The following is a 16927-nucleotide window of genomic DNA, read 5'->3' as shown; positions in this document are numbered from 1 at the left end:
GGAATAATAATGATAATATCATTGTGCTATAATACAGTTTCTTCATACCCATTGGCGAGATTTTCCGACGAAAAATGATGAATAAGCACCTTTGTTACCAAATCATTGTCATTAACATCGCTCTCGTCAGAAAGTTTAAAAAACGGCCCACTGCTGAATTGAGAGTCAGGATTTGGAGTGTCTGATTCATGGTTTATGGACATTTTTTTATCTGTGTCAATATCACAAAGTTCTATGTCACATCCTTGCTTGAAGAATGAAGGCCGGTAACCAGCTTTGAATGATTTAATACTGTTTCTCCTGTGTATGTTGGATTTCATGGATTTGTACGAGCCCCATATGTGTGCAAGAAAGTTCCGATAACCGGTTTGCACCACTTTTAGCCGTACTGCATATATAATCGGATCGGCAGTGCAATTTGCTAGTTGGAGGATATGGAGGTATTTGCTTATTAATAAGAGCTTGCTAAAGAGTTTGTACACAATTTTTTTGTTGAATTGAATCTGAGCGATCATAGTTATCTGAAATATACAGTTGGGTAACCAACAAATCGTAAATGCGCCTATAATGACTAATGTTGTTATCATAGCTTTATTATTGTGGAGAGAATAATTTGGCACTAGCATGGCAAGAGCTTGTATTTTTTTCACTTCAAAAAAAATCCTTGTGTATATAACGACAATCGCGAAAAGGCATACTATTGTAACTCCAAATATGAGCATTTCACCATGGTAACTGTCATCCATTATATATTCACAGAAATTGAACAGTTCATGTCTTTCATATCCAATAAAACCAATGAAAAAGTTAGAAAATCCTCCAATCGTAGCTATAATCCACAGTAAACTAATGAACACATAGCCCCTCTTCTTTGACATAAGATGTTTGTAACGTAAAGGCATCATTATTGCAATATAATGATCAAGAGCCATTGCAAATAAGTTTAACAGTGCTATCAAATATGACATTATGTTCACTGAATTCACGCTGGCAAAGAAACACGCATTTAAAAGTCTGTCTTCCGGCTTTGATCCGACTTCTGGTGGCGTGTTAAAGATCTTATTTATTATGAGAATCAGTATGCTAAAGACTATGAGGATGTCTGAGGCAGCGAGGTTTATGATCAGTTTCAGATGCATGGTCAGTGATCCCCTTATGTGGCATGTGGCGACTATTGACACGATGTTGGTCACCAAGGCTACGAGGCACAACAGTAATATAACAATATATTCTGGTTGCTGTAGCAACCTCTCCGCTTTTTCTCGAGGGCTGTAAGGCTGCAAGGACGGCCATAAGGGGAACTCCCCAGTGAGGTTTCTAAGAACATCAAGGTCAAGGTCACTGCTATTTAGTTGCCTTAGTAATGCCTCAATGTCAAAAGTATAGTTTCCGTTGGCAGTATTGCTTTCATTTGAAAATTGAATTGATTGAAGAATGTTTACGTCAAATTTTGGTAAAGGAGGAAAATTAACTCCTGAAATTGAGCCATCTAGTGGAAGGTGAATGGCACCGCTTGAGTTGAAAGAAGGTAAAGTGTCATCCAGAAATTCTAGTCCATTTTTAAGTTGTGGTGTTAAGGTTGAGCTCATGGTCGTCGAACATTTTAAACATAGCTTCTCTGAGCCTCTCTGTATCCATCTAATTGCCCTCTGTAGTCACTTATTTCACACCCACTTTGTTTTTTTTTCTTGAAAATTTTGATCACTTTAAACTGTTTTTGAAAATTACCTGTCTAAATATATTACTTTTTCCCGCTTACTTCAAAGCCTGGATGTGTAGATATAGCCAGAAGGTTTATTTGATTATTTTCCTTTTTTCATTGTGCTGTTACAGATTCCATAATTCATTAATAAGATCCAACAGAATTGGGTTATTTGGTGATAAGGTTGATGATTTCCCGCCAAATGTCACAATATTTAAGCGGCACTAAATTCTTCTGCAATTATGTCTAATTAGGTAATCAGTCATTTCATTTTTAGCAGTTCATTGCAGAGAGAACAGTTTTTTTCAATTTTGTTTAACAGTTTTACTGAAATTATATACAAACTGATTTCATAATGTATATCTCACAAAAAGCAGTCAAACAATTTTTATAATTCTTTAAATTCATGGTAACCTTGACAAGTGACCATTTTCTTAAGAATGACCATTGCTAGCTGTTTTCATAATATATCATATTTATGAAGGAGTGAAGGAGTGTCATGAATATCACAGTAATTAATGACTAAATAATTGCTATTCATAATAAAACTAGCCAGTTAACCTGTGTTCAGGGCTATTTCTGGTCAACTGGGCAACTTGTCCGTGATTATTATATGAACAGTTTTACACAAATATCGACCATTAAAGTCAGAGATACTATTACACTATATTGTTTATTCAGCTGATGCTATGTTTTTGTCACTGTGATGTTCTTTCCTTGTTTTCCTTTTGATAAGTCGGTCTGTTTCACTTCCTTTTTGTTTTTTTAAATCCTTATATTTTTTCTTGATTTTTGTATATTTTGCTATATATTGAGTCTTAGGTATAAGTGAGTTAACTTTTTTTAAGTATTTTTTTCTATACCTTAATTTCCACCTTCAGCTTAATTTGTTGAACTTACTTAAACACTTGGTTTACTAAACTATGGCTCATAAACTTCTGATTGGATTTTTTTATTGCCCAAATAGAGCTTCCAAAATGATTGGTCTTTTATGGGAGAACCATCCAAGGATTCTGAATTTTAACCTTTTTGTTAAAGGTGCTCAAAAAGCAATTTATCTTTATATAATAGTCTTATAAAACAAGTTTAGCAAAACTGGTAGATCATTTTTATGGCACAATTCTTTATAATGGAATCTAGCTCACTTTCATAGCACAATGCTGAATAATGGAATCTAGCTCATGGCACAACTCTTTATAATGGAATTTTAGTTGACTTTCATGGCACAATGCTTTGTACTGAAATCTCGCTCATTTTTATGGCAAAAAACTTTATAATGGAATCTAGCTCATTTTCATGGCACAATGCTTTTTACTAGCATCTAGGTCACTTTAGTGGCACAATTCTGAATAATGAAATCTAGGTCACTTTCATGGCACAATTCTATAACTTGGAATCTAGGTCACTTTCATGGCACAATTCTTTATAATGGAATCTAGCTCACTTACATGGCAAAACTCTTTATAGTGAAATCTACCTCCCTTTTATGGCACAATTCTTTATACTGGAATTTAGTTCACCTTCATGGCACAATTCTTTATAATGGAATCTGGGTCACTTTCATGGCACAATTCTTTATAATGGAATCTAGCTCACTTATATGCAAAAATCTTTAAAGTGGAAACTACCTCCCTTTTATGGCACAATTCTTTATACTGGAATCTGGGTCACTTTTATGGCACAATTCTTTATAATGGAATCTGGGTCACTTTCATGGCACAATTCTTTACAATGGAACCTTGCTCACTTACATGGCAAAATTCTTTATACTGGAAACTACCTCCCTTTTATGGCACAATTCTTTATACTGAAATTTAGCTCACTTTCATGGCACAATTCTTTATAGTGGAAACTACCTCCCTTTTATGGCACAATTCTTTATACTGAAATTTAGCTCACTTTCATGGCACAATTCTTTATAGTGGAATCTGGGTCACTTTCATGGCACAATTTTTTACAATGGAATCAATGTCACTTTCATGGCACAATTCTTCATAATGGAATCTAGGTCACTTTCATGGCACAATTCTTAAAAATGGAATCAAGGTCGTTTTCATGGCACAAATATTTATAATGGAATCTATATCACTTTTATGGCATAATTCTTTGATCTTGGGCTTTGGGCACACTTTTCATCAGGTTTATCAGGTTTGATAAATCCTCCAAAGTTACATATCATAATCATGGCATCAACAGCGTTATGATCTATCAGCTATAAGATATCAAGGGCTGTGAAGTGAATTCCTATGCAATAGTACTTAAAATAGCATGGTGCGCTTCCTAGTTTGTTGTGGCTAGACTTTTGATACCTTGCAGATAATCCTATTTTGATTCAGGTAGTTGCATTGAAAATCTTCATCAATAACAAACTGTGAAATCATGCAGACTTTCTGGAGGTGGGTTTTACCTCTCCTGCCTTTCTATTGGTAAACTATTTCATTTTTTAACCAGAAGTGTTTTTTGAAATCAGTTCGCTGCTTAGAGGGCTCTTGTGTGGTTCTATCTAACAACGCCTTGCCTTCGCATCACGTCTCGAGTGCATGTCACTAGGGGAGGTTGTCAGTATGTCAAAACTTGCCAAAATGTCCTCATTATGCCGATGGCTGAAAAGTAAAAAAACAAATTTGAATATAATCATTATCATAAATTATGAGTTTATTAAGCATTGCATTATGAATGGGGGCAAATATTGTTTTTTAAATTGTCTGGGGTTGTTGTTTCTAGCAGAACAAAGGCCTGAAGAGCTTATGTGATGGCACTGTGTCCGTTGTCCATGTGTCCTTAAACAATTATTTGTGAATGTTTTGATTGTATCTCATTCAAACTTATACAGTAGATAGATATCTATCAAAACAATTCAGATAAACCCATACATGACTGGATTATGGCCCTTTGAAATTGATAAAATTGCTATAATTGAGTTTGTGAACAGAAGAATGAAACCCACTGCACTTGTCCAAATATTTAAGTTTATCCAGATATATTTTGAAAAACCAGGTTTTTAGAATGAGAATGTCATGTTTGGGCGGCCGTCCTTAAGAGTTGGTTTCTGCCCAATATATAAACTTAAGTTAGAATTTTGGGATACTTATGAAACGTGGATTGTTGGTAGCTAATATGAAGAGCTAGCTAGGGATTGCTTCACTGTTGCTAAAAATAGAAAAAAAAATGTTTCCGCTCAATAACTTTAGTTAGGGTTGATGGATAGTGATGAAACTTGGTGTGTAGGTAGCTTATACATGTAAAGAGCTAGCTTGGAATTGCTAGTGAGTGGGGTGGTGTAAAGGTCAAGGTCAATGTAACTAAAAATAGAAAAATGGTTTCTGCCCAATTACTTTAGTAAGGATTGATGGATAGTAATTAAACTTGGCATATAGGTAGCTTGTGTAAAAAGCTAGCTTGGGATTGCTTTTTAGGGAGGTGTTAAAATTAGAAAAATAATGTCCAGTCAATAACTTTAGTGAGGATTAATTGATATTGATGGAACTTGGGAGTGGAGTTACTCAATAATTACTTTTGAGGGGGGTTTGGGTCAAGGTTACTAAAATAGAAGAATGGATTTTGACAAATACCTTTATTTAGGATTGATGGATAGTGAATTAGCTTGGTCTGTAGATAGCTTATGTGAAGAGCTAGCTTGGGATTGCTTTTGTGGGGGTGGGGGGTCAAGGTCAAGATCACTGTTACTAAAAATAGAAAATGGTTTCCACCTTATTACTTAAGTTAGGATTGATCGATATTGATGGAACTTAATGGTGTGTAGGTAGCTTATGTGAAGAGCTAGCTTGGGATTGCCTTTGTGGGGGTGGGGGTCAATGTCAAGATCACTGTAACTAAAAGTAGAAAAATGGTTTCAACCTTATTACTTAAGTTAGGATTGATGGATATTGATGGAGTTTAGCTTGGGATTGCTTTTTAGGGGTGTGTGGTCTAAATGATCAAGTAGAATAACCAGCTCAAGGGATTGCATTTTTGGGTGGATGGGGTCAAGGTCACTGTTACTGAAAATAGAAGCTAGCTTGGAATTGCTTTTGAGGGTGGTGGGGTCAAGATCATGAAACATATTATGAATGTTGCAGAGAAACTAAATACATACCTAAGATACTTAACAAGAGAAATGTTCAGTTATGTCTGTTATGTAAAGAGAAAATTTGTTGCTTTTTTCTAACTAATGCAAGAAATTAATTGGTTATATTTTCCTATTGCCCATAAAAAACACCTGGTTTTGTAGCATCGTGGTATTTTTAGTTAATCAATGGTCACAGCTTATTGCCAATGACTTTCAAATAGATCTACAAATAGATTTTAGCAGGTCCTCATGAAGTGTGCTGCAGTTATGATCATGGAACTTGTGCCGCAGTTATGATCATGGAACTTGTGTTGTGTATCTAACAGTATACAGTTGTTGCATGGGCATTTGTGTAACTGTCAAAACTGTTGTCCTGAGGTGGAGGGGATGACTGCTGATCTGTTGTCCCGACAGCGATAGGTCAAGGGCAACAGTTCACAAAGTCATCCCTGACACCGAGGGACAACAGTTATGACTGTTACACAAATGCCCATGCAACAACTGTTTATTACCTGATTATATATTTTTGTTTATATTTTCCAGCAAATTTGTTAGATCAATTTCGGATACATCTTGCCTTAAAACTGTTTTTTACCAATTTAGTATGTAATTTTTTTCTTGTTTCAATTTTTTTTTTTTTAAAGAAACTGACTGTGCAAATCTGAACCAATTTTGCTATTTTCACTCAAATCTTGTTTATATAAATGATCTGACACAGAAAAGGATAATTAAGACCTTAATTATGATGGTTCATTATAATAGCATTCTTGTCAAGCTTCTGGTCCACTCTGAGCCAAGGACTCGTGAACTCGAACGTCCATAATGTGTGTCCAACATTGACAGGTCATCATAATAATGTTTGATTTGGCATACTATGTATTCATTTAGTATTCATTTCATGGGCAAGTTTAAATTTGAAGTTTTCATTAAGGTGTTGGGAAGTTTTTATTAATTTTCAATTAACATTCTTACACAGTGGTAATACTAAGCTGAAATTGTCAGGATAATGGCCAGGCAGAGATTTGGATGGTTGGCTGTAGAAAGGGATGAACTGAATCATACTGAGGGAGCAACCATGTCTTTGTACTCTACTGTTTCTGATAATGTCAGCAAAATCTAGTTGTATTTAAATAATTAATTCAGTACATCCTAGCAATAATACTTTCCAAAGAGTTTTTATCTAGCAAGCTAAAGTAAAATAAAAAATAAAAAATGTAACATTTAATATAATGCTACTCACAACTTTGTTGTTTAAAATGTTTACTATTATAATCCTTAATTTATACTTAAAAGGATGGCAACGAGTATGTGAGAACTCAAGTTTTTGATGGATGGTCCAAGTGCTCCAAGTACTCAAATACTAATTTACTACTTGAGTACTCATATAAAAAAAAACATTCTTTAAAAATTCACTTAAACTACAATATACTCTTTCCAATATATAACCTATTTAAAACTATTTGCTTTTAATTCAGGTCACCAGTTCATTGATATGTTATGTTATGTATGGTTGTTATTCATGTCAGAAAATAGGTAATTGAACTAATGTTTCTTGTTATCATATACCCTACTTTATAAAAAGATTCTTGTATCTTGTATGGTGTATTTCTACATGGGAGTGACCTCTTTTCGACCGAAAAATGGAAGTTTTTCTTGAATAATTGGAGAAATATTGAATGTTTAATAATGAAATTACACAGCGAGAAAGTTGTTAGGCTAAATTTCTAAAATCTATACGATGTAAGATTTATATTGTACGCTTAATTTTTAAAAATGGATTCTTGAGCCAAACATACTGAGTAAAATCCATTGAAAATACCCATGAACTGTGCCAATTCACCCACTTTATAAAATTGTAATTATTTAAAAAGAAATAAGCTCATATAAAAGATGTATGATTGACAACATTATATGATACATCTCTCTATTTTCTATCAAATATAACATGTGGCTCTGTTTAAACGAGTATTTTGGGATAAAAAAAAATCTAGTTTGTTGAGTGGTAAAAAAAGATCATCTCCCACTGGAAGAATATGACACAACCTGAAATTCCAATATTTTTTTTTCCTTTTCCTTTTTTGAAGCTTTATTTGAACATGAATTATTATTTGTATGAAAAACAGTCATACTGGAACTGGTAAACAAGGATTTTACATGGTGTGTGAATATTTGGTACAGGCCAACATGTGGTCCCAAACCAGTATATAACTAGAAGTTTCTAAAATGCATTCATTATTAGCATACAGCCTGTCAAGCGGTTCTAATTTTTCCTACTTTTTCCTTAGTTTCCTTATTTTTATATTTCTCCCTACTTTTTCCTACTTTTTGGTCCAAATCCCCTGAAATTTCTTACTTTTTTGGTTCAAGTTGTGTATTTAATTAATACTTAGAAATTTGTAGTATATGTGTAGGATCTTTTCAATTGGGAGTGCATAGAAGACTGGAATCATCTTGATGAGACTGTGCAGACTGGAGGAGCCGACTGGGGGTCTGTGGCAAAATGTGAGTCAAAAGACCAGTCTATGCAGTCTCGTCAAGATGTATTCTAGTTTGCAATTTATGTTTGTGAGAAATACAAAGTTCTGCCCAAAGGTATGTAAAACTCCTACTTTTTTCGTACAAATTCCTTATTTTTCCGACTTTTCTCCTACTTTCTGGTACATTTTATTCTGACTTTCCTCCTACTTTTTAAAAGAAGTTCACTTGACAGCCTAACCATATAAACAAGTTATAAGCATGTCATCAACATTGAATAACAGCTGGAGTAAGTGTGTCACCTGCATAGCATGGCAGATAAAATATCAGCTGGAGCTATGTTTTTCATAGGCCAAGAGAATTGCCTAGAGCATTAAGGCCACCAAAACCTTTCCATCCACCAAGACCACCAACACCCAAAAGAGCTTTAAGGCCACCAAGACTGTTAACGCCCCTAAAACAATAAAGGCCCCCAAGACCTTTCAGGCCACCAAGACCACAAGGCCACCAAGCCCATTAGGGCCACGCATACCATTAAGACCATTTACACCACCAAGACCATTAAGGCCACCAAGACCATTAAGGCCCCTTAAACAAAGGCACCCAAGACCTTTCAGTCCACCAATACCTTAAAGGCCGACAAGACCATAAGGGCCAAAAAGACCATTAAGGCCACCAAGACCATTTACGCCTCTAAGACAATTAAGGCCACCAAGACAATTTACAACACCATGACAATTATACCACCAAGACCATTAGGGCCACCAAGACCTTTTAGGCCTTCCATACCATTAAGGCCACCAAGACAATATAGGCCACCATGACCATTTAGGCCACCCATTCCATTAAGGCCACCAAGACCATTTAGGCCACCAAGACCATTAAAGGCCACCAAGACCATTAAGGCCCCTAAAACAATAAAGGTCCCCAAGACCTTTCAGACCACAAAGACAATTAAAGGCCACCAAGACCTTTCAGGCCACCATGACCATTTAGGTTACTAAGACTTTATACATCCACCAAAAGCATAACGGCCACCAAGACCTTCATGACTATTAAGGCCACTTAGACCTTTACAGCCACCAAAAGCATTACGGCCACCAATACCTTTAAGACTATTAAGGCTGCTTAGACATTTGCAGCCACCAAGGCAGACAAGACCTTTTCCACCACCAAGCCCCCAAGCCCATTAAGGCAGTTAATGCCACCAAGATTATGGCCACTAAGACCAAAAAGACCTTTAACTTAAGGCAACCAAGGCTGTTTTCGCCACCAGGATCATTAAGGCCACCAAGGCTGTTTCTGCCACCAAGACCATTAAGGCCAGCAAGACCATTAAAGCCACCAACACCATTTATGCCACAAAGACCATTATGGCCACTAAGATCTTTCTAGCAACCAAGACCATTAAAGACATTTTAGACCATGAAAGCCCCTAAAACCTTTACTGCCACCAAGACCATTAAGTCCACTATAGCCATATAGGCCACCAAGACCACTAAAGCCACTAAGATTTTTACTGCCAACAAGACCATTAAGTCAACCATGATAATTAAGGCCACAAAGACCATTAAGGCCACCATGACCATTAAGTCCACCATGACCATTAAGGCCACCAAGACCATTAAGGCCACTAAGACCTTTACTGCCACTATTACCATTCAGGCCACCAAGACCACTAAAGACACTAAGACGTTTACTGTCATCAAGACCATTAAAGCCACTGAGAAGCAAATTCATGTAAAAAGCTGTTTTATCGTCTTTTGTCAACAGTGAAAATGTGTGTGAAAGTTGTGATCAAGGATGTGATCTTATATATGTCAAAAGAAATTAAATGCTAATATAAGAAACAATTCACCTGCAAGCAAGTCTGACACATAACAACTTTGATTTGTGTTAATTTTATCTTAAAATAAAATGTATTATAACTTGTAGCAATTTTTCAGTAAAGGCCTTTAGGCAAATTTCTAAGTCATTGCTCTGCAAAAGTGTCAACAGGCCATCATTAAATAATTACTTGTTTGCAGTCACATGGTTTGATAAACATGGATATATTTTGTGATTTATAAGCACGTGCGCAGCTGTTTCTTATTTTTGCTGGATTTTTCAATGAAATATTATGGCTAAAAGAATAGCGAAAGTGGGTGGGCTGTGTTAACAATTCTGTGTAAAAGATTTTATTCCATTGTCTTAAACGTTTGTGAATGTAGGTCATCAAAACTAGGTCTCTGAGACTCATCTTTTTTTGAAAAATTGATGTATCATAAATACAGTCAAACCTGTATTAAGTGGCCACTTTTGGGAAAAGGTAAAAGTGGCTGCTTTCTACAGGTGGCCACTTAGTCCAGATTGGACTTCTCTGACACTTTGGCTTTGTTCAAACAGAGGTCGATTATGTATCTTAACCGCCACCTCACCCCACAATCAGTATCATCAGTACCATTAAAGAAGGTTGAATGCAAATGTAGAAAAAAACAAGTTCTTCTTGCACTACGGTTTTCTAATAATTTAATACACTCGACACGTTCTTTTAGAGTAGAACACTTCTGATTTATTTTATTGTCAGCCATAACTAAAATTAAAAAGAATATCACGAACAATGCAATGTAAGTATCCGTTTGTAGAAGTATCAAGCCGAGCACTTTGAAAATTAATACGGAAATGAATACACATCGTAACTCGTTTCACACCATCAAGTGACAATGCAAACTGTAAATTGATAATTATCATATCCGGCATTCTTTGTCGGTATTTGACAATTATCTTCGTAATTATTAAAATATCTTCATTAAGTGTGTCAATTCTGATCGAAACATTCGACGAGGTGTTATAAACATGATCTTTCGATAAGTAAACACGCATGGTCATCGTGTGATGTTATAGGCATTTTCATTGGACGATGGAAATATCCGAGACTGTTGTTTTTTTCCATCAACTTCAGTATCAATTTAAGGTGTGTATTGGCAAACATTACTTGCGGAAGTGTCAGTGACTAGGGATAAGTGGCCGCTAATTAGTGTTTTTATGGCTTTACGGGGACAAATATTAGTGGCCGCGTTAGACAGTTGGCCGCTTAATGCACATACTTTATAAAGTAAAAACGTATGGGGGAGGAATTTTGAGTGACCCTTTTAAGCAGGTGACCGTTCAACCAGGTTTGACTGTAATAATAACAGATAATGTTGTGTTGTATTTAGAATGCTGGGAAACCAAAATATAGTACTTCAAAACATCACAGAGGGGGATGTGAAAATGATGTCATGTATCAAGCTAATGCCGTATTGTATGCGAAATGCTGGAAAACCCAAAATTAAGAACACAATCAGGGTTTTAAACGGATGTAATCATAAAAACATGACAAAAATGAACAGATTTTATTTTTGTTGATGCAAGGAAATTAGCCGGGTGAAGATGCTAAAGTTACTGGGTGATTTTACCGCCCCATTTCTACACCCCTGTACATTGAATCATACTGACTGATGTATCAACTCTCTATAACACATGTAACTGTCACAGTTTTGGGGTATCTTTCCAATTTGAATTTAAACAGTTTGTCTACCACTTATTACCAGTAGGTTTAATTTAATGTTGGTATATGTATCTGTACTAATCATCAATATACACACTATAAACTGGGAAACCATTATGAGCTATTTTTAAACGGGTACACTCAGCTGAGACAGCATCAAAATATTCTTTTAAACATGTAAAGTGACGTATTATCGGCCTTGCACTAGCTCGTATTGACCATTCTAGGCTTGTTTTGAGGTTTTTGCCGATTTTTTAACAATCTGGTGTCTAGTCCCTTTAACACAATTTAGGGAAGTTGAACAGCTGTTAGGGAGAGTAGTTTTAATATTAGCTCTAGGCTATTTCTTCAATCCTTTTTCCTGTACACTAGTAATATGCTGATGTAATATTGTTATTTAAATAAATATTGTTCAAATCAAACAACCTAGTGAAATTGTGCTGATATTGCTCTAACATAAACAATACACACATAATTTTCACTGCTATATTCAAGTTCCATTCACTTTTAGGCCCAAAGGAAATTTCTTTATGGTAAAATAAAACTATTGGTTACATTTATTCAGTGACAAATAATAGAAAGCTAAAAATGATTAAAAAAACTCATACTGGGCCCCAAATAAGTAAATTAGTGAATGGAAAATTGAAGCTATTAATAAATCCATGGGGAAGTCTGAATTTCTTGTATCATAAGGCCACACCAAATTGATGTTTTGTTCTGCCGATTTATCGCACCTCATTTTTTGAAAACGTAAAAAAAATATTAAAAAAATGGTAATTTTTGCGGGCATGAAGTTATATACAGTATACGGAACGATCGGGCATACATGCCATATTTCTGGAGACCATTTGTTTAGAAAGGCTGAAAATTCAGGGGGATTTTAGTAGTATTCAGGGTTGTTTTTTTAGCAGGGTTAAGTTTGCGAAGTATTTTTAGACATAAGTACGAAAAAATGTATTCACATAAATTTATTTATATGACAATCTTAAACTTTTTGAATATGCAGTATTATTTTATATATCATGATTCATCATATTCTTATGATACACTGTCATGTCATACTGTAATGCACTTGCAGAACAAAATATGTCATAGGAACAATATGTTTTGGATCTAATTGTCTGAGGTAGGAGAAAAGTTTTTTCAAAAAGCAGAGTTATTTTTATTATGACTCTTTTGAAGAAAAACTACTGTATCTATTACATTAACCACATGTCAAGTTTTAAAAGGGGCAAGAAATTATAATTAATTCAATGAACAAAATGTATTATATCAAATATCACACTTGGTCACTACAACCACACAAAATAATACAATTTTAGAGTCACGATGATTATTACATTGTTTGAACAATGAGGACTGTCCATACAGTGGTAACCCATTGGCTCGATACGTCATGGACTGGCCAAAATACTTTAAGCCTTTGAAATATCGAGCCAAGCAGAAATGCTAACATAGAGTAAAAAGAACTAACCCTAATATCAAGTTCGAGCCAACAAAGAAATCGAGCAAAGCAATATCGAGCCAACGGGTTCCAACTGTACACATATATATATATAGACAGCCCTTCTGATCAGATGTGCTTGACTTTTGTTCAAAGATACACTGTCCCAAAATAATATATAAGAATCATTTTAATGACAATAAAAGTATAAAAAGTAGTTATATAAAATACACCATTCATATATTCTAAAGCTGCAATCTCATAGTTATACCGTTTTTACAACTATTTTATTTTTTGTCTTAGAAAGAGCAATTTTTGCGTAAATATCTGCAAACCAATGATAAAATATTGCTGACAAAAGATCAGATCACAGATTTTCATATATCCGTTTAAAAATTAATGTTTTATGGCTTAAACCGTTACTAACGGTTTAAGAAAAATGCATAAAACCTCAATTTTTGAACTGGAATATAAAAATCTCTGATCTAATTTTTTGTCAGCAGTCTTATATAACTGGTTTCCGTGCATGTTCGCAAAAACTGGCTGGTTCCAAGACTCCAAAAAAAACGTTGTCAAAAGATTCTGTGAGAGTGCAGATTAAAAAAAAGAAATTGCACTTTTACAGATTATTATTGCATTAACTTGTTAACAGCTATAATTCTAAAATAAATAATACCCAATTAATAAAAATATCCAGGTTTTTCACAATCCGCACGAATAATCCCTCGCAACATGCAACTTTTCTTGCTTTCTTTAGATAACTAAAATATACAAGCTGTTACAAAGTGATCAGAATATTTTACTGATTTTAAATATAGAAACCTATTTATAATCATTTTTACAATATGTTTCAGCAAAAACTATTGCTCTGAGCAAGTCAATTCGAGACTTTTTATAGTTGTAGTTGGACTGGTAAGGTTTTATATGTAAATATATTCGATTTTAGCTATATGTGATATAATGTAAGAAAAATGACACAGTTTTTGAAAAATAAAAAAAATCCTGCAGTTAGAATTACAATGTTTCAATGAACCAATTGTTTAAAACTTTGTTAAAGTTAATAACATGACTAGCGACATATTTGTTAACTTTAAAAGGTGAAATATTTGATGATTTGCTCATTCATTCGGATAAAACCAGTACAGCTTTTTAGAAATACGGCAGATCACAAGTGTATCCATGAAACATCCAGAGTAGCAAAGATTTAAAAGTTAACAATGATGATGTTAACAACGTCGTTAACATTTTTAGCTGTACTGGCCAAAGGCCAGAAGAGCTTATGCGATGGTAATGTGTACGTAGTATGTGCGTCCGTGCGGTCATGCGTTTGTGCGTCTGTAAACATTATTGCTTGTGAACACGATACAGTTTTGACTGTATCTCGATGAAACTTGTACAGTATCTAGGTATCCATTAGAGCTCGGTTCCTTTCAACAACCAGCAAGATCCGCCCATGAATGCCTAGATTATTGGCCATGAAAGTTTTAAAGAAATGCTTTTTATTTTTAGCCAGGTCTGCATGAGCGAATTCTATTTTTAGCCAAGTTTACATGTACATGTAAATTCAAGTCTAGAGTTAAGGGAGACAATTTGCAAGTCTAGGATTTTGAGAGACAATTTGCTTTTTGCTTCTGCAGTTGATTTTGTGAATTACTCGTTCTTGTTGAAAGCCCAAAGGCCGTTTTTTAGCTTGAAGTTCTGTAGTTTGCGCATTCATCTTAACAAAATTGGTTGTGAATGTTTAAGTTATGCACTTGGTGTCATTACTGGCCACACCCAGGGTTCACAGGTTTGGTAAACATAAATCTGGACAGGTTTGAAAATCTTTTTGTGTGTTCGTGCATCCATCTCAGCACAATTGATTGTGAATGTTTGTTTAAATTGATCAATGTTGTCCTAGGATGCCCTTGACTTTGACTTTTTGACCAACTTTTTTAACTTTTAAAACTACAGAAATTTTTACTATGAGTACAGTTTTGAAAGCATTTTTTTTTTGTCAGATGACTTTTACTTGGCACATATTAAAATAGTTAATGCAACTAATCTGCTTACAATACTTTCTGGGCTCAGATGTTGAACGTGCTACGTTTTCAGGTAACCACAACACAAAACATAAACTATACAGTCGAAACGCACCCTAAATTTCGTAATATGACTTATTCGATTATTAGGAAATATCATATTATTTTTTTATTTATAATAAAAATACATTTATGCGAAAATAAACAGTGGGTAACACAAACATAGCTTAAAAGTTATATCAAAATGCATAGTAATTTAGGGATGGATAGAGACAGAACTTAAAGTGATGGCATGTTTATTCAAACTGTTTAACCATTTAAATTCGATAATATTTATAATATCAGTCAAGCAATTTTAATCGATTAGCACCTTGTGCTAAATGAAGCCAATCAAACAAATCAAGGTGTGAGATTCTTAACTGAACCCGCGAAAATGACATCGACCCAAGCAAACAAATCAAAGTGTGAAATTCTTGTCTGGGACCGCGAAAACGACTTCGAGCGTGGAGAAATATCGACCCTCAAGATATCGAGCCATCCGATCGAAATTTATATGAACAAAGAGTATATAAAAATCGGTCTTTTTAATTTGGTTCGAGCCAACAAGGATATCGAACCATGAGATATCGAGCCAACGAGTTTCGACTGTATGTCTGTTGCCTATTACCCATACATACATGCTCTGGATTGATATGACCACAAAAGCCATGCCAGTAGAGCATAGGCCCTTTTGGGCCTCTTGTTTAAAAACTGGGCCAGTGACTTTTAAAGGGAATCATTCACAGATTTATTGCGGGCAACATTTTTTTTGAAACGTAGTTGAAATTGAGTGATTTAACTCACTTTTATGAAGAAGCTTTTGAGGCCAAACAGAGAATTTTCTGTCAGAATTTCAAAAGAAATAAATACCTGAAGTGTTCTTACTTGCACTTTTTATGATGTTTTATCATTTTGGCAAGATTTTCTTCACATTTTTCATCACTTTTTTATGTTTGGCCCTATTAACCATGAACAGTAATTATATGGAAAAACAACAGAAACAAGCCCAGTACCCGAAAGTTTAATCATGAACCCCGTTTAATGGCACAGGGTCAACGCAAAAGACATAGAACACAAAAACTATCACAAACCAGAAACATGGAACAACAGCACAAAACTCCACAAACAACACAGTACATAATTAGCTCGTCTGTTTTTCGAAGAAAAAAAGTCGAGTTATTGTGATAGCCTTGGCGTCGTCGGCGTCGTCTGCGTCTGCGTCGTCGTCGTCGTCCAAAAACTTTAACCTTACCTCATAACTCAAAAACCGTTCAACATTTTCACATTAAACTTGCTACACGTGTTCCTATTAACACTATGCATGTTTATAGCAGGTCATATAATTTTGCCTTTAATTAATATTGAGTTATCCCCCCTTTTCGACTTGGAATTACAGACGAGCGTTGGCACCCACTCCGCGGTGCTCTTGTTATATTCTTGGTATGGTTATCAAGGATTGTTAGGTAACCGCTTTGGAACGGTCAGTAAAATGTAAATTTATTGGGGGTTTACACCAGTTTGTGTGCACAATCGCACTCTTATCCCAACAATCCAAAATAATGAAAAAAACGTCAATGGTAAATCTTATCAAAGTATGCATTAACTTGACGATACTTAATAATAAAACAAATTATAATTAACTAAAAGG

At 34.9% G+C, this 16927-nt stretch overlaps 2 protein-coding genes across 4 annotated transcripts in view; one reads left to right on the top strand and one right to left on the bottom strand.

Moving 5' to 3' along the window:
- Window positions 1-16927, top strand: part of LOC128234024 (DNA mismatch repair protein Mlh1-like) — a 59684-nt gene that overhangs the window by 20457 nt on the left and 22300 nt on the right. The window lies entirely within an intron of this gene.
- Window positions 2-13965, bottom strand: LOC128234041 (melanocortin receptor 5-like). The gene is made up of 2 exons (XM_052947998.1): window positions 13896-13965; window positions 2-4305 (listed from the first exon to the last, which is right to left on the bottom strand). The coding sequence occupies exon 2, from the start codon at window positions 1587-1589 to the stop codon at window positions 27-29; it is 1563 nt and encodes a 520-aa protein (XP_052803958.1). The 5' UTR covers window positions 1590-4305; window positions 13896-13965; the 3' UTR covers window positions 2-26.

The sequence above is a fragment of the Mya arenaria genome, chromosome 1 (assembly GCF_026914265.1).
Source record: "Mya arenaria isolate MELC-2E11 chromosome 1, ASM2691426v1".
NCBI lineage: Eukaryota > Metazoa > Mollusca > Bivalvia > Myida > Myidae > Mya > Mya arenaria.
This window is presented reverse-complemented; position numbering and strand designations above follow the sequence as displayed.

What these genes read in the sequence shown, in the direction of transcription:
- LOC128234041 (XM_052947998.1), bottom strand. Translation starts at nt 1,589, where the DNA reads ATGAGCTCAACCTTAACACCACAACTTAAAAATGGACTAGAATTTCTG.